The 21,388-nt window shown below is 38.8% G+C and overlaps 1 protein-coding gene across 2 annotated transcripts; it reads right to left on the reverse strand.

The window, feature by feature from the left end:
• Window positions 1-10,229: 10,229 nt before the first annotated feature.
• LOC132152447 (uncharacterized) lies at window positions 10,230-11,301 on the reverse strand. 2 transcript variants are annotated; one of them, XR_009436515.1, is made up of 2 exons: window positions 11,067-11,301; window positions 10,230-10,347 (listed from the first exon to the last, which is right to left on the reverse strand). XR_009436515.1 is itself a non-coding variant. In XM_059561206.1 (2 exons), exons 1-2 carry the CDS (start codon window positions 11,274-11,276, stop codon window positions 10,286-10,288), a joined length of 870 nt encoding a protein of 289 aa, XP_059417189.1. In that variant the 5' UTR covers window positions 11,277-11,301; the 3' UTR covers window positions 10,267-10,285. The 2 variants fall into 2 exon arrangements, 1 of the variants encoding a protein (XP_059417189.1); XM_059561206.1 differs by having other exon boundaries at window positions 10,267-10,945.
• Window positions 11,302-21,388: the final 10,087 nt, after the last annotated feature.

Here is a 21,388-nt window from a genome sequence, read left to right on the forward strand (position 1 = left end):
TAGATTTACATGCCGCTCCAGGCCCCTCTGTTCTCTCGTCCTAGCTGTGCAGTTTCCAACACTGGCAGAGATTTGTAAGTCTGGCGGCGTGGGCATTCTCGTTCCCCAATCGTTATCGACGCAGCTCGAGTTCCTGAAGAGGAACGTCTAAGGTTACGTATGTAACCCTGGTTCCTCGAAGGAACGAGACGCTGCGTCGCAGTGCCACACTTCCGGCATCTCTGGCCGGAGCTTGCTTCATCCTTTGAGGCTGGGGCCGGTTGCGCCTCTCCTGCTTTTTTGCTTCCTGGTCTCTGACGTCACCCGCCTATGACGTCTCGCCCATCCATTGGACTGATTACACACATGATTCAGAGACGTCATGCTGGGGGCGTTCCCCAATCGTTCTCGACGCAGCATCTCGTTCCTTCGAGGAAGCAGGGTTACATACGTAACCTTAGACGATTGTCATTATTTACTTCTGTTTTGGGTGAACTATCCCTTTAACAGTTTCCTGCAATATTTATTCAAGGGCACACAACACTGTTATAATTTTGTCTCTAGCATTTATAAAAGATAAATAAATAAAATAAAATCTGACATAAAAATGACTGAATAGCATTTTACCATATTTGTTTTTTTTCTACTGTTGTTTATTTATTAAAGTTGTTTTTTGTAGCAATGGAATTGCATTTGCTTTTCTTCCAAATTTTAATTTCTTAAAGTATTAAATAATATGGAACCACTAAGGAACCGGAGTCATTACATATTCCACTATCTACAGTAGTCAGCAATATACTGCTAGTCACTCAAGGTTTAAGATATATTTTGTTGTAAAACAATAAAGGGATCCAAAAAAACAAATAAAAAAAATTCAGCTGGATAGCAGCTGTTGTCAGTAATGTTAAACAGTAAAGGGTATTTATTTATACAAATCACATGCCAAAGTAATGCTTTACCTCGTGATGCTATGTTTTATTTATCCTAGTTTGTTTGTAAGACTTTCCAGCAGTACATCTAAGGTGCCGTTGTCACGGACACATGGCTGAGGCAAGAGACAAGGCTATTGAGGTTGTGTTTGGTGTCAGTGACTAACGAGTGAGCTGGTGCAATCCTATGTCAGACACATTTAATTGCCTGAGATACACGGCAGGTCTCAGGAAACAGGAAAGCAGGTCTAAAACCTCAGAAAAAAAAAGATATTGTGCAAGAGTGTCTGAAATGATACACATCACATGCTCAAACAGAGATAAAAAAAAAGATCCAATTTAAAATGGCCAATGTGTTCATCTTTGAAATCTTGCCAGAGATGGAGAATAACTGTACCAGTGAGATAAAGCTTGGTCTCATCTAGATGTATCATGCTTCTAGTGACGATGAGCCATCAGTGTTGAAATATTTTTCAGAGAAAGCTAAGATTTTGACTGTGATAGAGAACTTCTTAAAATGAAACAGCCACTGTTCAACAGGTTCATTCGATCTAGATGACAAGTATGAATGAGATCGCTGAAGATACTCTGAAACAGAGAGATGATAATGAAAGAAGCTTGACTGTGAGATTAGCAGTGAATAACATTACAGCTTTGCTTTAAAGAGAAGAAAGAAGTGAAGAAGTAGCGATTTATACTGAAGAGAGTGAAAGGTAGAGAAGTGTTTTTCATGAGTTAGCAATGAAAGAGCAGAAAATATCTTTCCCTCATATTTCAAGCAGTGGGAATTCAAAACATCCTAAAAGCTGGCGCTTTTAAACAAATCTTTAGTGTAAGTGTCTGGTTCTTCATTGGGAAACGTATACAATACTGTTTAAAATTTTGGGATTTGTACATTATTTTAATGTTTTTGAAAGCCTCATCAAGGTTGCAATACTTTGATCAAAAATACAGAAAAACAGTAATATTCTTAAATATGATTATAATGATAAATTCCATGTCTAATATATCATTTTAAATGCAATGCAATCAGTGAGGATGTGCAGGTCCTCACTGATTAGGTGGATAAGTACTCAGTAACTGTGTGTTAAAATGGCATCTAGACACCATTAAATGCCCCAGTCAGAGACTTCAAGTGATTGTACAGAAACAGGAAGGCATAATTATTTAAAATAGTGATACCTGAATAGCACGGACACTGACCTTTAACATGTTCTTTTATCACAAACATGAATAAATACAAACACCCAGAAACACTCTTCTGTAGAATCATGTTAAATGGTGCACTTTTATTATTAATATTGCAAAGAAACATTATCGCTGGCCTTGTGAACAGGCCATTAAGTATGGCTTGGCCTTTCAACTATGTCATCATATTAACTATAGGGTATCAGATAATTACATCTGTGACCTGCAGTCAGCTACTATGGAACAGTTATCGCATCATGGTAGAAAAAAGGCCATGTCTTGTTTAGCCTTAAAGTTATACTGAGAAAATACTTCACCAAGCTCTAAGGCAATGCCTGAGGCTCAGCAAAACAACATTGGGGTTATTAGCCATATATAAAAACCCACTTCACTCCTAATGAGGATTTAATTGCTCTTCTCCTTGAGCTTTGATGATGTCCTGGAAACCAGCAAATGCATTCTCAATCTTTAAATACAAGCTACCACATTAAACTGCCGAGTCATATTAGTGCTAAAATGTATTTTGTTTCAAAAATTGTGTATGGACAATGAAAGTGAAATCTAAATGCCTACTTTATAAAATCCACATGCACCTGAGCTCATGCTTCATGCCTCAAACCCTCTCATCAGCCCTCTTTAGCACACTCTTTTTTTTTTCACTGCAGTTGCCATCCAAAAACATGTTCTCTTGCATGTAATTAATATGAGCAGCCATTACCAGTGTGTTTTAGGGAGAGCCACCAATTAGCCTGTCTGTCACAGCTGAATCCTAATTATAAATTATCAATGTTAATGGCTCCAAATGCTTCTGCTAATGGAGGGGTACCTGCCAAGCAGCAGACATGGGCCTTGGTGAATACTTAATGGGACTAAGATTCTGCCTCAGACTCCACGAATGAGGATGTAGTTAGCTGTATGGAATGCCACAGGCTTGAGTCTGATAGGAGGATTGACAGAGGAAGAGAGCGAGTCAGATAGTGAAGGAATGCATGACACTTCCACAGAAACGGTGCATACTTGTATCTCAAAAAAGAAAAGAAAAAAAGTATAAAAAGTATTAGAGGAAAATGTTTTTTATGATGAAAATGATTATGTATGTTAGATAAACTATCATTTAAAATAAAACTCAAAAAGAATCCCTAAAATGGTGATTTTGATGATCTCAGAGGTCTGAAACTTTTTGGCAGTATGCAAAAATTCACTAAAACTTTAACTATTAACTCATTTTAATAACCGCATTATTCTGTAATTTTGTTCACAACCTTGCTAACCATTTTTTAAAGTATTTGAAATTGTGACTTTTAGGAAGTAAAAACATTTGGACTTTTTCTAAAGCGTAGTCTAATACAGTTTTTACAAATACACCAAACTCAACCAATCAAACAAGTTCTCTAACAAAATGTATGAAAAATACACTATTATTCAAAGGTTTTTGAAAGGAGTATCTTATGCTCACCAAGGCTGCATATATTTATAAAATTAGAGTAAAAACAGTAATATTGTGATATTTTCACAGTTTAAAATAGGTTTTCTATATGAATAATGTATTTTAAAATGAAGTTTATTCCAGTTATGGCACAGCTGAATTTTCAGCAGCCATCACTCCAGTCACATGATCTTTCTGAAATCACTGTGAAACTGTGATATTTCTTTTTTATTATTATTATCAGTGTAATGCATCTTTTTTATTTGCATATACACTTACAATACATTAGAGATTATTTTATTTGCAACCATGTTAACTATGATTGTAACAATGTTCGTAAGTCAGGAAGAAGGAGGCAGGATCCAGCAAACATTTAAACAAAAATTTAATTCGACCATGCGCATTGAAAAAGACGTGACTTTGCACTATGAAACAGGATAGCTTGACTTACCAGCAGACCAATCTTGTTCACAGCATCTTTATGTTGTTTTGGTCATTCTGAAATGTCTGAGCAAAGTCTGTCAAAGTATTTCTGTATAATTATTGTCTTACATGACTGTATTTTCAAACACCAGGCATCCACCTCTAAAAGCAATGACCACATTTATTGTGTTATGTCTGCTCTCTCTAAAGCAAAAGTAAATTATCACATATGAAAATATTATATTCAGTGGCTTCTCCTAGGTTTCTTTCTTTGAGACAATAAGAGCCAGTTTATCATGAAGTGACGTTTTTGTTCTTTTTGACTCGTTGGATGGCTTTATTCGCAAATGTTTTAAGTGATATTCCAGTTTTGTGCATTTGTTAAATTTGAATCTTTGGATGGAAACGTAGCTAATGATATTCTGCCATTTTTGACCACTTGAGGCTCACAATCAGCATTTGCTGAAGATCAAGCACTTTCTTGGGCCTGTGGGAAGAAAAAAAATTCTAAGATCTGTTTTATACCCTTTTCCTCAAGTGTGACACACATTATGAAATATGTGAATGCTGTTTGTAAATATATATTCTTATCTGCATGTGAGTGCATTGGCACTGTTTTTAGCTGCAAATGCACAGGTACTTTGGATTATTATTTGTTGGGTCAGTGACATTAACTGCGACCCATCCTTCTCCTGAACAGACAGACTGCTATGAAGACACAGAGCACAACAAGACATCGTTACCTGTTATGTCAGAAAGTAAAACCACAGTCTAAGACTGTGCAATTGATTTTCAGGTGCTCTAGGAGCAGCTGACTACAGTGACAGGCTGTCACTGCCACTCAAGGAATCATGCCAGCTGAAGCATCTCAGCGGGCCAGTCGCGGGGAAGATACTGGTGCTGCATACACATGAGAACATGCTTTAGCTGCAGCCTTCAGATTGGAAACAGAAGCCATTTTTCTCATTTCTATGTCTTTGGAAATCGGAATTTAATAAAAGCAGTAATAAGATTGACATTCATTTGTCTTGAAATTATGTGAGGACAACTGGGGGTATATTTTGTATCAGATTTTTGTTAAAAACAAACCCAGAAAATACAATTAAGCAATCATCATTCTTTACGTGCTCTAAAAATACTGTACTATACATGTTAGTGGTCCACAACACAAAGTACGTGTGAAATTATCATCCAAAAGACAATGCAAAGTCATGAGTGAGAAGTTCCATGAGCCACTATTAACTGCAGCTAGTAGTGCTGGCTTTGCGGTCCCTGCTTCATCTTTGTGCTTCCCGTCCTTTCAACCCCAGTTTCTGAGAACTTCACTCAGGCCTCATAGTGGGCTCCTCTGGGACCCTCAGCTGCCATATGAATCTCAGAGGCAGTCAGAAGCCGAATGCTATCTGAGTCTGCCTGCCACACATAAACGCACATCCTCTCATCCACACTCTGCTTTTAATTTGTGTGTGATGGCCTGGCATCTTGTCTTCTTCCTCTCTCTTCACCAGCAAAGCTAGTCAGAATTAATCTTTAGCTCTCCCTTTAGGATGGATCCTTCTGCCTCAGCCCAATGGTGAAGAATGGAAGGATCCTTATAGGAGTTTGACTATTCTCCTTCAAATGTTGAGATTTAATGTACATTACAATTTAAATGTTTGGTCACAATTATATATTTTTAGTAATACTTGTCTTTTATTCAGTTAGGATGCATTAAATTACTCGAAACCAACAGTAAAGAAATGTATTACAAAATATTTATATTTTAAATCTGTCTATTCATCAAAGAGTCCTGGAAAAACATCACAGTACCCATCCGCCCCCACCCCCCAAAAAGCAGCACAACTTAATAGAACACAAAGCAGCTCAACACTGATACTAATAAGAAATGTTTCTTGAGCATTACAAATGTATATCTTAAAATACAGTACAGACCAAAAGTTTGGAAACATTACTATTTTTAATGTTTTTGAAAGAAGTTTCTTCTGCACATCAAGCCTGCATTTATTTGATGAAAAATACAGGAAAAAATGTAATATTGTGATATATTATTACAACTTAAAATAATAGTTTTCTATTTGAATATACTTTAAAAAAATAATAATTTATTCCTGTGATGCAAAGCTGAATTTTCAGCATCAAAGGTGCTAGCAAGGTCAGCTTTTGGGGTAGACGTTGAAGAAACCATCCCATTATACGGTTAAATGGTGCAGAAGATTCAGCCCGAACCAAATTTTCTCCCATCAGTGTGACATTCTATTAATTAAGTTGCAGAGGGCAGGCCTTTGCTCACTACACAGATCCATGTGAGCTAATGCAATGCTGAAGGTCATTCACATCAATAACAGGTTGCCATTCAGCCTCACAGTTACTTGAAATTTGAATATGAAAACATTTCAGCACTCATGCCTTTGTGTACACCAAAAAACATTTAGGTTTAGATGAGCGCTTGTTACGTTCAAATCTGAAAGCCTTTCACTCTATTCAAATATGGGGTCAATGAATATTGACAGCATTTCTAACACATCTCACATGATGTGTGGCTTTTCTATTCTCTGCTCATGCTCTACATAAATGCAAAAGCCTGTAACATGCATACAAGGCTCTTTAAGCATGAATGAAGACTGAACATTATCTAACTTTATTATTTATATGAATAGAGCTTTTGAGACCATGCAATATGGCCTTACACCAGTGAATGTCAAACTCATGACAGCAGGTTTATGGTTGTTTCTTAACTTCACTTTTTCTGACTAAGCTAAAGCGCATAAATATGACCAGATATAACAGCTACTGTGAAAATTATTCAGTATAAGTACATGTAAACTGTGCATGTGCAAACTGCCTTAACACATCATCTTGAAGACAGTTGCAAAAAAATGTGCAACATCCTGTCTAGCTCCTGCAAGCAATGTATAAACATGAGAGATAAATATTAACACAGCTTTGTTTTTTACAGGATGGGAGTTCTTGACAAGAACCAATTTGAGAAATATATATATTTATATTTTTGTTAACATTAAATGTTTTTCTTGCACAAAAAAAAAGGATCAAACCAATGAAAATGTTCAGTTTTTGTTTGGAATACTTCACTTAATGTGTTTGAATTCCCTGGAAAGAATTTAATTAACAAAAATTCAATGCTATGAAATATTAAGAGATGGTCACAATGACAACGGACTACAGCTAAATAAAGAATAACTGTCATGGTCACCAGTTCTGTCAGCTAGTTTGAACTTCATTTCCCATCATCTCTTCTCACCTGCTCATCGTCACCAATCATCTAATCACGATCACTAGCTATCTCTGATTGCACCTGCACTGGTTAAAAGGACTCACCACGAACACACAGTTTGCCTTGTCTTGTCTAAGGCCTAGTCCACACGGACACGGGTATTTTTATAACCGGAGTTTTTCCTCCTGCGTTTAAAAAAAAAATCCCGTCCACATGAAAACGCAAAAACATGCTATCAAGCGCTGTCAAGAGCATGCCACACCAGCAGGCGGGCGATATAACCCAAATTGTAAAGTCACCTTGGCCAATCAGAAGCAGTCAGCGGCGCACAATCTGACGTCAAACACAGCGGATAATGGCGCACACTCTGACGTCGCAAGGCAAAAACCCCGGTTATACTGTCCACACGACAGCACTGCAACCGGCGTTTCTGAAAATGCTCACCCTGGCCGTAGTTTTCAAAAATGTTCGGTTTCGGTGCCCTGAAACTGCGTTTTCGTGTGGACGAAAAGCCGGACCGCATAAAAAAAGTCACGGTTATAAAAATACCTGTGTCCGTGTGGACAGGGCCTAAGATCTTCCAGATATTCACCTTGGATTGTTACTCACCTGAAGTCCAATTACCTGTTGTTTTTTTTCACCCCGAAGTCTCCGATCTCCAGCGTCCAGTTCCTTATCACCAGTCATCAGCTATATTTCTCCATCTCCAAGTGTTTTGTCTGCTCTTTCTACAAGAAAGGAAAGGAAAGGGTTTACCTCTTCATCAAGTCCTGTAAATGTGTGTGTGTGTGGCTCCTCACCTGTCTGATCTTCCTCTTGCTCCATCTACTATGCTTATCTGATCACCCATTGCCTTATTGATGCTGTTGTTTAAATAAAGCCTTTTTGGAAAGTTATCCTTCTCCCTAGGATCCAAATGTTTGGCAGCATATAGTTAGAGGAAGCACACAAAGGCCAAGCAACAATTGTTTTACAACAACGGGAAAAGGAAAAAATATGAACTAACTGAATAAAATAATTGTTTCTCAGTTTAACACCTGTGACCATTCTCATTCGTCAAGTTTAGTTATTATTACTGTGACATTGTCTTTATTACTATACTGCTTTATGAAGATTTATAATAAATGCTTGGTTTATTAAATGTCTTTGTTCCAAAGTATCACAATGTTATAGTTGCTGTTCATTTTGCTGATTAGACTACTTTTATAATGACCGCAAAGCATTATATATTTTCCAGAAAGTAAATTAAATATCAAATAAAAATAAAATGGCCTACTTATTTTATAAACATATACCATTATTTTTTTCAGCAGGTACATAAAATAAAAGTACAAATTAAAATAAAATAGCCTTATTTTTATTTTATTTTTTTATTTAAAAACAAATTAGCTCCATCTGTCCTAAAGCTCATTTCCCCACTACAGTCCAGTCATTACCTCTTTCATCACTGTCTCATTTCAAACCCTTTTCCTCTCCAACTTCCTCCTACTCTCTGCATCCATCTGAAAACCATGATCCATTTTCTCTTATAAGAGACTGACAAGAGCTGCACCCAATTAAAGTGAAGGTGAAAGGAAAGGCTGCAATGTCACCGAGATGGATTAACGATGGCTTGCTCAAAAATGCATAGTGACACCTGCCGACCTTACTTTGTCACGCAAAAAAAAATTCAACATTCGCTAAGCAGTGTCCATGCAGTGCTTATTTGTGACTGTTCAGGCTGAATGTCTGCTTTTTTTACTCACTGTGTATACTGGCGAACAGAAGAGCTCGGTCTCCTAGCTGTGAGATGAAGACAGGCTGAAGCAGCTCAAAGAAGACCCAGCTTGCTTGTAAAAGATTAAAGCCAAACCTTGAGTTAGAGAGAAGAGAGAGAGAGAGAGAGAGAGAGAGAGAGAGAGAGAGAGAGAGATTGTGTCAAAATATTATCAAGCAGTATTTTATGTGTCACAAGGTGATGAATCATAATTTTTCCCTTCATTAAAGGAGTCATCTGATGTGATTTCAATTCTTCCTTTCTGTTTGGAGTGTTACAAGCTCTTGGTGCATAAAGAAGATCTGTAAAGTTGCAAAGACTAATGTCCCAAAATCCAAAGAGATACTGTATTCTTTATCAAAGTTAAGACTCTGCCACGCCCCCCTAAAATAGCTCATTCAAACATACCCCCACATGTCTACATCACTATGTGGAAATATTTGCATAATGCCACCCAAATGATCATGCTAAGAAAGAAGCCGTGGTTTTAGTAACCGCAGTTAGTGTTGAAGCAGCCATGTAAGGGAGATGCTGTGTGTATCTAGGCAAAAGCAAAAGCACTTTATTTGGTCTTCCGAAAGTAGATGCATTTAGGAATTCTTAAGATTACTTACAACAGAACAGCAACACAATTTATGGATGACCGTTTTGTGAACCTAAGAGAGGAGGTAATTTTTGACTTTGCTATGACAATCTGGCGCTTCTGAATCAGCTACTGTATGTATGTTTTCTTATTAGTTTAAATATTTGCTATTGAATGTTCAAATGTGGAGATTTGCATGCATGTGTGTGCGTGAGAGAGAGATAGAGACAGTCACAAAGTGGAATCAGCTGTCTTAACCGTCCGTGGCTTGTGTACTGCAAACACATACGAGCTTCATCACTGTGTCTGTCACATGACTCTGTTCCCCTTTCGGGCTTGAACTGATGGTAAAATTAAGGACATTATTACAGTTTTTTACAGATGCTAGGACACATTTTTCAATACTTAGGTCACTCTTGCAAAACTCTTCACACAGTTCTCCTAACCAACTTTCAACTTGGCAAAGCAGTTCATTTCACATTCAAAATGCACTATAACACTTTATTCAGGTCTCAAATCAACTCATTCTTTCAGAACACTAGCAAAGGTTGACAGACGACAAACACACTTTTTCAACCACAAAACAATGACCTTAAAAACACTAACAACATGTAGCATTATACAATGTTTTCTTTTGTAAAACAAGGACACATCTCGGTTTATAATTCACTGTAATATATGTTACTGGAATGAGTAATGAGTAATGAGTAATTCCAAAATACAAGAATTTGTATACACACCATCCACTGATACAGATACAATAGTAATGCTAATCTACTCGGTCTTCTCCATTTGGCCACAGGTTCTCATCCACATCACATCTTATGTCATCTAAGGCAATACACCTAGGAAAGAATCTTATGGCATGCCTGATCCATCCCTGGCAATCTTCTGCTGATATGTCCAGGCATCCAGCATTCATTGCATCCAGGAGTGACATTTGTTCATGTGGATGGTGGTCATAAACCTTCCACCTCCATGAGGAAAATAATTCCTCTATGGGGTTGAGGAATGGAGAGTAAGGTGGGAGGAAAAGTGACTCCATTCTGGAATGGGCCACAAACCACTCGGTGACTGCACGGGAGTGGTGAAATGCCACATTGTCCCATACAATTATAAATGTTGGCTGATTCCCTCTCTCTGCATCCCTTTCCTCATCTAGCACAACCCTTCCATAGAGATCATGCAGGAACGCAAGGAGACGTTCAGTGTTGTATGGCCCAATTAGTGGTCTGTGTAACAGCACTCCATCAGTGGATATTGCTGCGCACATTGTGATGTTGGCACCCCTCTGGCCCAGGACAATCACTGTGGCTCTCTTTCCAATCACATTCCTCCCTCGTCGCCGTGTTTTGGCCGAGTTGAAACCCGCCTCATCCACAAAGATGAAAATGTGGGGTGTTTGCCTGCCATCAATCTCCATGACTCTCTAAAATAAATCCACAAGGCAACATAAGCTGTTACAGTAGTAAATTTGTAAAAAAAATGTCTTTGGGTATGTTTGGTTTGGTTCAAAAACAGTTCTGTATTTTACTGTATTGTGATCTTACCTGGACATATTGGTTCCTGAGTTGCTTGACATGTTCAGAGTTCCTCTCAAAAGGCACAGTGTACAACTGTTTCATCCTGACCTGATGTTTTTTCAGGACTCTAGAAATTGTTGTTATGCTTACACTGTGAATATTTGCAAAAGTACTGTTGTCTGCCAAGACTCTGTCTCGAATCTCAGTGAGTTTTATCCCATTGTTTCGGATGACCATATCAACAATGGCAGTTTCCTGCACATCAGTGAGCATCCTTCCTCTCCCACCTGTGTGAGGTAACCGTTGAGTCCTAAGCAGAAATGCAAAAACAATCACACACAAGTTTATTTACTTCTGTAATGTGCAACTCAGTCAAATGCCCTTGCAGAATACAAGTTACCTGTTGGTTTGCCGGAAAACTCTAACAATAGATGCCACTCTAGAGCATTGCAGATTTGGCTGCACTCACTGACCTGCCTCTCTCATTGAGAGACCATGATTTACTACATGATCAATTACAGTAGCTCTGATCTCATCTGAGACTACAGCTCTTGATCTTCCTCTTATTCTTCTTCCACCACGCATACGTATTCCTTGCCCCCTCCCAGCCACTCTTCTTCCTCTTTCAGCCACGTCTCTATTTCTGGCTGGGTCCATGTTTACATCACAATACAAAACTATTCAGCAGTTGTCTCCTTTTGTAATGAAATTGAAAGAGTAACACCTGTGTAGATGTTCATCTACAATGAGAATCAGCTGTGGCTGGTCCAATTGTCCAATTGTTTTATAGCATTTAATTTTAAGATTTAAAATATATTTCATTAAAATATTACTGTAGAAATGTAGCAAATTGCTGTCTTATTCAGTTTTGTATTATGTTATTGTTTTGAACATAAGTTTAACAGTTTTGAAATTTATGTAAGCATGTGCAAATTGGCCTGTATGTACAAAGAGTTTTGGCAGTTGTTGTGTCTGAGTGAGAAAAGAATTCATGAAATTTGAGAGATGTAGTCATTGAATGCATTTTGTGCCAAAGCAATGATAATTGATCCTTAGTTTAGCCCACATAGACTTCTGTTGTGCTCACTGTGTGAAGAGTTTTGAAAAAGTGACCTAAGTATTGAGAAATGTGTCCTAGCGTCTGTAAAAAACTGTAACTGTCTTTACATTTATGTAGAAAGTTCATCTTTCATCAGCTAGCAAAATTATGGAAAGGGACGTTACATTTCCACCGAATGCTTGCGGTGATCGGCCAATCACAATGCACTGGGTCAGTTGGCCAATCAGAGCAGACTACGCATGTCGAAAGGAGGGACTTTGTAGAAAACGATGTGTTGAGAGAAGCGGGGCATAGAGGAACTACAATAATGTACAGTATTTGAAAAATTATGTGTTTTTAGAACATTAAAGCAAACCAAATACACAAAATAATGATCTTTAAAAAGCATCATATGACCTCTTTAAAAGTAGCAGTCCACCAAACTATGCTGCTGACTTCATAGATTCAAAGTTGAAATATAGTGTCATGGATTTCAAACACTGGAGTGCCACTGACTTACAGTAATCAATATTGAGGCTCTAATGACTGGTGTTTACTGCTAAGCAAACAGTCAGTTGGTATAAGCAGTTTTAAGCAGGATAATTGGTCTCAAACCTCTCTACTCAATGTCAGTGTAATTTGGTGTTAGAAGTGTCCTTCTGTCAACCAGCATAATTAGGCCAATAGTTTCAAACAGACATGCAGCTTATAGACATATGGAATCAAGTATTTGTCATACTGTAGAAAGGCCAAATAGAGTTCATAGGGCCTAGATGTCACACAGGGAAGATGTTACCAGGGTTACAGACTACTATAAAGTATTGAAACTCGATTAAAGTCTCAAATAAATGTTTTTTCCCTCTATCAGTGAGGTTATTATTAGTATTAGAGATTTATTTATTTTATTTGAGTTTTTTCATTTAAATTTTATATTTTTTCCATTTATTTTTCAGCGTTATGGCCTTGAGAACACAAGTCCCATTGTGACAACATGCCTCTGCAGTAATTTGTAACCTTTTCCTTTATAAAACAAAACAACCTTGACAAATTTTCACTGGCATAAACAGTGTGATTATTTCCTCTATAAACTTATATCAGTAGGCTTCCAGCCATATCTTCATTTTCCCCTTTGTTTATCCGTTCCACATAATTTCTTTGACGTTTTGTTTTATTTACATGAGCAAGCATCTCATCATGGGTCACATTGTCAAATTACTTTAAAACAATGAAATCATTTCAAGAGATGCATCTGACATGTGAAATGCTAATGAGTAGTGTGCTTCATTATCTTACTGAATAAAATGCACGCTGCTTCTCCTCTAATGAGCTAATGGAACACTATGTTATTTAGAGCTTAGCAGCACAAATGGGCAGAAGCTGAAATGACATGATGCATGCTTTTATCTTTGAATGCTTAGCTGAGAGTGTATTTTCATAAAACATGACATCTGTCAAAATCGCTGATGTCAGCGGACCTTAACACTCCAATTTAAGATGCTTCCTCAAAAATTATAATGAAAATGTGAATGGCATCCTTCAGTTTTATTCTATTTGATGAACTGTACTGTATCAGTGATAGTAACACGGGATTTGTTCATTATTCAATGAACCTCAATAACTGTTGCATTTTACAGCACAGCGCATACTGGCAGCCTTTCATCTATAAATTTAGATTCAGATTATGATGATGAATTTAGATTAATTATTCTTTCAATTTCATGTTATATCAAGGTAAACTGATTTTACATAAAAACATAGGTTAATGAAGACATTCCAAATGAGCATAATTTTCTAAAAATAAGTCAATAAAAATGTTATGGTTCACTAATGAAAATTCAGAGTTGTGACGTAAAAAGTTGTTAATAAGGAAAAAGTCAATTTCATTATTTTAACCCTCTCGGGTCTAAACTGGTCAAATATATTGGTCAGAATAAACTGCAGCATGGACCAGAATTTATTCCACAAGTCAAAAGTCTACTAAACATATCTAACGTAATTTAGATATTATGTAGCAAATTAACACCACTGGAAAATAACAGAATAATTTAGTACAATTTAGTAATTTAGTACAATGTATTTACACACATACCAGATCTTTATATGGCCCATGAACAATATTTATATATCTACAAAAGCCATCCACAGATTTTTTCAGCAGCTCCTTCAGTTATTTTCAAGTATTGACATTAGCGAGAAAACAAGAACGGATAAGCTTCTCTTTGTCCTTCGTTGAATTAATCCTGTTGACTGAGGAATTCAGGGTTGTGCAACAGCATGTAATAATTGCTTTTGTTTTATTGGTAAAAACTTTGCAGGCTGCTCTGTAATGACCTGAAGGTGAGTGACAGGAAGCAGTGTGTTTTGCTCACACTTGGAATGGACCTGACATATACTTACTGTATGAATAGATGTAGAAAGTGGCTGTCTAACCTTATTGATAGCTATAAACATTTTAGGTAGTTGCAAAAATTGCTGAAAATTGAACTCTTTTTTTTAGGCCTGTGCTACTGAAAAGCATTTCAGAAGGTAGACCTGGCTTGCAAAATTGAATGTTCATTACAAATGACGGACAGACTCACTGATTCTGAGCGTGTGCATATAGTAGAAGATAATATTTTCTGGTGTATGCAAAAATAGCTTACTAGATCACCATTTGGTGAACATCTGACAGCTTGGCACTGTAGAATCAGTTACTCAGTTTTGTACTCAGTTTTACTTCTTTATTAACTTCACTCACCTTGTACGTGCGTTCGTTATGCATATGTTTTGACAGGTTTATTGGGAATTTGAAAATAAATTTCTAAGCTAAATTGACATCCTCATATGGGCGATAAAAAAAAAACACTTCCAAAAACAGTAAGCTAAGATGTAAAATATTTGACAAGTGACACACACAGACACAACAAACACATCAGTCAGAGGGACAGCAAAGAGCCTTTTGCTCATGTTGCTCACTCTTTGTGACCCCTGTGCCCTGGGCACCAGTATGGCTCATTGTCAGCTTCGAGCAAATACTGTCCACCATGAATCACTGCAGTATAGCTATATCAGAGAGCCATTAATCAGCATCCCTTCACAACACAACAGGATTTGCCTCTTGTAAATATCTTTACACTGCTAAGATGGAAGAAGCTGCAAAAATCCATTCAGAGAGAAATTAGGATACCAGAAGCAATGTTGTTGCTGTTGTTGTTGTTGTTGTTGTTTTTAATGAAAATCTGTAATTCATATTTAAAACTAGAATTTCTATATAATTATTGTATTTTATTTATATTGTATTTTATAATTATACTGCAATTATTATATTCTATTATTTAATTAACTTGTAAGAAAAAAAAGGTTAAATAAACAAGAAAAATAAATAAATAATACAATAAATACTGCATTTAAAATAAATAAATACAACACATATGTTTGAGTCTGCACTGATGCTGCATTGAATTTATACAGAAATAAAAGTATCAGAACTGGCACAGAATTTAAAAGAGCCACAGTCATAAGTAATATTTCATTTGCATTTTAGTGTATTTTATAAATATACTTTACATGTACATGTAAATAATTGTAAAAATGTGAAATCAAATTATGAATAAATAAATCAACAAATTAACACAAAGTTCATGTGTGCACTTTTCTGGCAAGCAATTTATACAGAAGGAAAAGCTTTAGAACTGGCACAATTTTTGAAACCCTCAGAGCCTGTGTAAAGATGTCTTGTGAAAGCATCATGTGTCATTTTAAATTCCAGTATGCTGGATGAGTAAGAAGTCAGCTGTGACAACATGCAGTGTCACAAAGTCTGTGCCTGTCAGGACTGTATACTCAGATACCAAGAAGGATTCAGTATAACATTTATTGATGCTCTCGTTGGACAGCAGAATAAACGTAGATGCATAAACAGGTACTGTAATGAGAACATGAATGATCGTCTTTTCTCTTGCAGATAGTGGCAGGCTGGACTTTGGCACGAAACACAATCCAAGGAACACACCGAGGAGAACGCGGGATTCAAGACGAGGAAGTCGATAAGTATCACTGTGGCAACAGACTGGAACTGTTTAGGAAAAGTCTGGAATGCACAGAGAACAGGTTAGTGGGTCTTTCCTAGTTCAAGGTTTGACAGGGACTGGAGGTGAGGTGTGTTCCTTTGTAGTGTTCAGTAATTGCTGGGATTGATGACAGGTGCAGGTGATTAGTATTCGGGTGAGTGTGATCTTTGTGTCTTGGATGTGAATGAGCCTGATTGATTCCTGACATTACCCCCCTCTCCAGGGTCCGCGCCAGCGGACCTAGGACCCCGACGTCGTGGTGGTCTGCCTCGAGGTCGTGGAGCTGGTCGATGTGGATGCTGTTGGTGGAATTCAGTGAGAAGAGCCGGATCTATGATATCGTCTCGAGGAACCCAAGATCTTTCTTCTGGCCCATAACCTTCCCAATCGACAAGGTATTCCAACCGACCACCCCGACGTCGGGAGTCCAGGATTTCATGGACGGAGTAGATGGGATCTTCTTCGATGGTAGGTATGGGAGGTGTGTAGTCAGGATCAGGCTCTGTGGAGGGAGGAAGAACAGAAGGATAGTGAGGTTTCAGGAGTGACACATGGAACACTGGGTGAATCTTAAATTGAGGAGGGAGGTGGAGCCTGTATGTGACTGGATTGACTTGATGGAGAATTTTAAAGGGTCCTATATATCGTGGGCTTAATTTACTGGCCACCAATATCGTTGTTGTAGAAGAGTGTAAGTTTGTGTTGCTCCGGTATGACCTGTACCAACTGACGAATGAGCAGATTCGATGAGAGGTAGGCGATATTCGTTTGTAACGTACGTGAGAGTGTCAGGGCATTCCGGTGGTATAGGTACCGTTCCGTAGCTTCTTGGATCTGATCATCAATGTCCCATATAATAGGGTTAACAAAGACTGTAGCGGGCAGGACTGGTTCAGGTTCGTCAACGGTGTCTGGAAAGGCATGGAGTCTGGACAAGGCATCTGCACGAATGTTCTTGGTTCCTGGCCGATAGGAAATGTGGAAATGGAACCGAGTGAAGAATAAGGCCCAATGGGCTTGACGTGGGTTTAGTCTTTTGGCTTCTTTGAGATATTGTAGATTCTTATGATCAGTAAGTACCATGAATGGATGTTGTGCCCCTTCGAGCCAATGTCTCCACTCCTCCAGAGCCAGTTTAATAGCGAGGAGTTCCCGATTACCCACATCATGGTTCTGTTCAGCTGGTGACAACTTCTTTGAAAAGAAGGCACAGGGAAGAGGTTTTTGGACATTCTCCTGGTGCTGAGATAGTATGGCACCTACTCCAGTCGTGGAGGCATCGACTTCAACAATGAAGGCGAGATCTGGATTAGGGTGACGTAGAAGAGGAGCGGTGATGAATTTGTTCTTCAAGGTTTGGAATGCGTGATCTGCTTCAGGATTCCAGGTCAAGGACTTCGGTTTCCCTTTCAGAAGCGAAGTGAGTGAAAAAGTTAGGGTACTGTAGTTGTTAATAAATCTGCGATAGAAATTTGCGAAGCCAAGGAATCGTTGGAGTTCTTTTACTGTTTGTGGAGTGGGCCATGAAGTGACTGCGGCAACCTTTCCATCGTCCATCTGTACACCTTGCTTACTCACGATATACCCGAGGAAGGTAACTGATTCTTGATGGAAAAGGCACTTCTCTGCTTTCAAGAAGAGAGAATAATCTCGTAATCGTTGGAGAACTCTGGAGACATGTCGTCGATGTGCAGATTCATCTTGGGAGAATATTTGAATGTCATCTATATACACAATCACAAATTTGTTGAGGAAATCACGGAGTACCTCGTTCATGAAATCTTGGAACACAGAAGGGGCGTTGACCAGCCCATAAGGCATAACGAGGTACTCATAGTGACCTGAGGGGGTGATGAATGCCGTTTTCCACTCATCCCCCTCTCGTATCCGAATGAGATTATATGCACTCCTGAGGTCTAGTTTGGTGAAGATACTAGCACCTCGTAGTTGTTCGATTGATGTGGGTACGAGAGGAAGTGGGTACCGAAACTTTGTGGTGATCTTGTTAAGAGCTCGGTAATCGATGCAAGGTCGTAGACCCCCGTCTTTCTTTGCCACGAAGAAAAAACTAGATGCTGCTGGAGAAGTTGATGGACGGATGTACCCCTGATTTAAAGCTTCTTGTATATATTCTTCCATTGCTTGTTATTTTGGAATGGAGAGCGAATAGATGTGACCGCGGGGCACCGATTTTCCAGGTTCCAAGTCAATTGCGCAATCCCAAGGTCTGTGTGGAGGAAGATGCGAGGCTTTCTCAGGATTGAACACGTCTGCAAAGGAAGCATAACAGGGGGGAATTTCTGTGGACTGTTTTTCTCGAGGGCTCTCGATAGAGGTCACTGCAATGGAGATGGTTTTTGGCGAAGGAGGGACAAGTCTTGGAAGTTTTGGGAAGCAAGTAGAGAAACAGGTAGAACCCCAGCGCAGAATATCTCCGTTAATCCATGAAACCTCGGGATTATGCTGGATAAGCCAGGGTCTGCCAAGAATGATTGCAGAAGTGGAATTTTCTAGCACCAAAGGAGTGAATGACTCTTCGTGCAAACAGCCTACTCTTAATGTGATTGGTTTGATTCTGTGTTTCACATACCCAGGATTCAAAACTTTTCCGGTTACTGTCTTGGCTGTGAACGGGGTTGGGGTGAGAGTCTTTGGGAGTTGGAGTTTCCGGCAGAGATCGCCCGAAATGAAATTGCCCGCCGATTCTGAGTCGATGAGGGCTGTAAGGGAAATGATAACATCAGCAGAAATCAATGATACTGTGGTCGAGAGAGGAGCAACACTGAGGGGACTGACTGTCATCGAACTCACCAAGAAACGAGGTGGACGAACAGGACAGACACCGATGTAATGGGTGTTGTCTCCACAATACAGACAGAGATTATTGGTCATGCGTCTGGTTCTTTCTGATGGAGACAGACGGGTATGGTCAATTTGCATAGGCTCAACCATAGGTTCAAATCCACGGGAATCTGGGTTCTCAGTAGGTCTGGATGAGAAAGCATATTATCAGTAATGATCAGCCGAACAATTTTGAACTCGACGGGAGACTCGGATTGATTGTTGAATAAACTTTTCGAGGCCCATGACGTCATCATAAATTGCGAGTTGCAATCTGAGGGCTGGGTTCAAACCTTGAAGATAAGTAGTGATGAGTGCTCTCTCGTTCCACCCACTCGCAGCGGCAAGGGTTCTAAACTTCAATGCATATTCTGTGATAGACATTCGGCATTGTTGAAGGTGATATAACTGTTCACAAATTGATGAATCACCTATTGGACAACCAAAAACTTCTTTGAAGTGTGCTATGAAACTCTGAAGAGAATCGGTAACCGGTCCTGACTGATTCCACATAGTTTCTGCCCATTGAAGTGCTCGGCCAGATAGAAGTGAAATGATGAAGGAAATCTTGGAACGTTCAGTAGAAAAATGGTAAGGTTGTACCTCTAAAGCAAGTGAGCATTGCAGAAGAAACCCATTGCAATCTTCTTCCCGACCAGAGAAGGGCGCTGGTTTCACCATTGGACTGGAAATGCACAGCGGAGAAGAAGCGACAGATGCGGAAGTGGGGATCGCTGCCGCTCCGCGCTCGGCAGACTCGAGAGGAGGAATTCCAGCTGGATTGATCCCTGGAACGGGTTGTACTGAATCCATTGCGGTTATGGTCAAACCTTCTGTCAGGACTGTATACTCAGATACCAAGAAGGATTCAGTACAACATTTATTGAAGCTCTCGTTGGACAGCAGAATAAACGTAGATGCATAAACAGGTACTGTAATGAGAACATGAATGATCATCTTTTCTCTTGCAGATAGTGGCAGGCTGGACTTTGGCACGAAACACAATCCAAGGAACACACCGAGGAGAACGCGGGATCTCAAGACGAGGAAGTAGATAAGTATCACTGTGGCAACAGTGGAACTGTTTAGGAAAAGTCTGGAATGCACAGAGAACAGGTTAGTGGGTCTTTCCTAGTTCAAGGTTTGACAGGGACTGGAGGTGAGGTGTGTTCCTTTGTAGTGTTCAGTAATTGCTGGGATTGATGACAGGTGCAGGTGATTAGTTTCGGGTGAGTGTGATCTTTGTGTCTTGGATGTGAATGAGCCTGATTGATTCCTGACAGTGCCCTTGACAGGCAAAACCTTTTTTTTTTTTTTTTTTGGAAAAGAAACCAAGCGACCAATCTGTCAAAAATACATACATACATACATGCAGAATCAGAATCTGAAAAAAATGCCTTGCACAACGGATGGCAACATGACCTAAAATTACAGCTGTTTTTTTTTTTTTTTTTAGTTCTTGATGGCTCTTGGCTTCAAACGAAATGTGTTAGTTCTAACAGAGCAGAAAACATTTAGCGAGTGAATACGGCCTTGACCCCAATTCAGGCCAAACATAAAAGAGACATTTGTTGAAAAAAGGCAGTCTGGAAAAGATATGGATATAGAGGACACAAAAGTCAGTGCAAGAGGTTATGATGAGTGTGATGATCAAAGCTTTGACCCTGTATGTATCTCAGGCACATTGTCAAACTTGCCAGAAAACCTCTAAATTTAGACTTTAGAATTTAGTGTTAGTGTAAAAAGCTATTTCTGTCGATATCTTGTGATAGTATGCAGGGTCAGAGAAAATGAGGCAACTGCAAACAGAGACATGCTATTGAAGAGACAAGCAGAATGAATGAAGTGAGCAAATGTCTAACCGGTTAAACTCTGACCTCAACGTCCAAACCAAAGTCTTCAGGTTTACTAGAAGGCAGGTGAGTTTAAACAAGGTTGAAATAAACCTCAAGGGTCAGAGTTGAGAACCCCTGCTCTAGAGTTTCATTTCTGTCATGGGACATTTTGAGACTATGAATAGTTTTTAGACTATGATTTACTGCAATTAAATGTCAGTCTTTTCAGGCTGAAACTTTTTTATGTATCTGCTTTTTTATGAGAGGACAGTGGAGAGCTGACAGGAAAGTGGGATCAGTAAAGGACCTCAAGGCGGGAATCATACTCAGCTCGCCGAGAGCGCAGTTGTGCTATATGTCAACTCACTGACCCCAAGGCTATCAGCTCTGACTTTTCAGGCTGAAACTTGAAAATCTCCACAGGTATGATTTGCAATTGCCAATGTGAAATGAATAATGTAGATATAAAACAAAGACATTAAACAAAAGTATAGCAATGTTGCTGTCAGGTTAGTTTGATTAAAATTGTACTTAATACAATAAAGCACAGCTCATGCAAAACGGGCAGAGAGATGCTGTAGGATA

The sequence above is a fragment of the Carassius carassius genome, chromosome 11, assembly GCF_963082965.1.
Source record: "Carassius carassius chromosome 11, fCarCar2.1, whole genome shotgun sequence".
Taxonomy (NCBI): domain Eukaryota; kingdom Metazoa; phylum Chordata; class Actinopteri; order Cypriniformes; family Cyprinidae; genus Carassius; species Carassius carassius.

What these genes read in the sequence shown, in the direction of transcription:
- LOC132152447 (XM_059561206.1), bottom strand. Translation starts at nt 11,276, where the DNA reads ATGGTCATCCGAAACAATGGGATAAAACTCACTGAGATTCGAGACAGA. An exon ending in TCAGGAACCAATATGTCCAG is followed by an intron (nt 10,946 to 11,066) that starts GTAAGATCACAA and finishes GATTTATTTTAG; the next exon opens with AGAGTCATGGAGATTGATGG.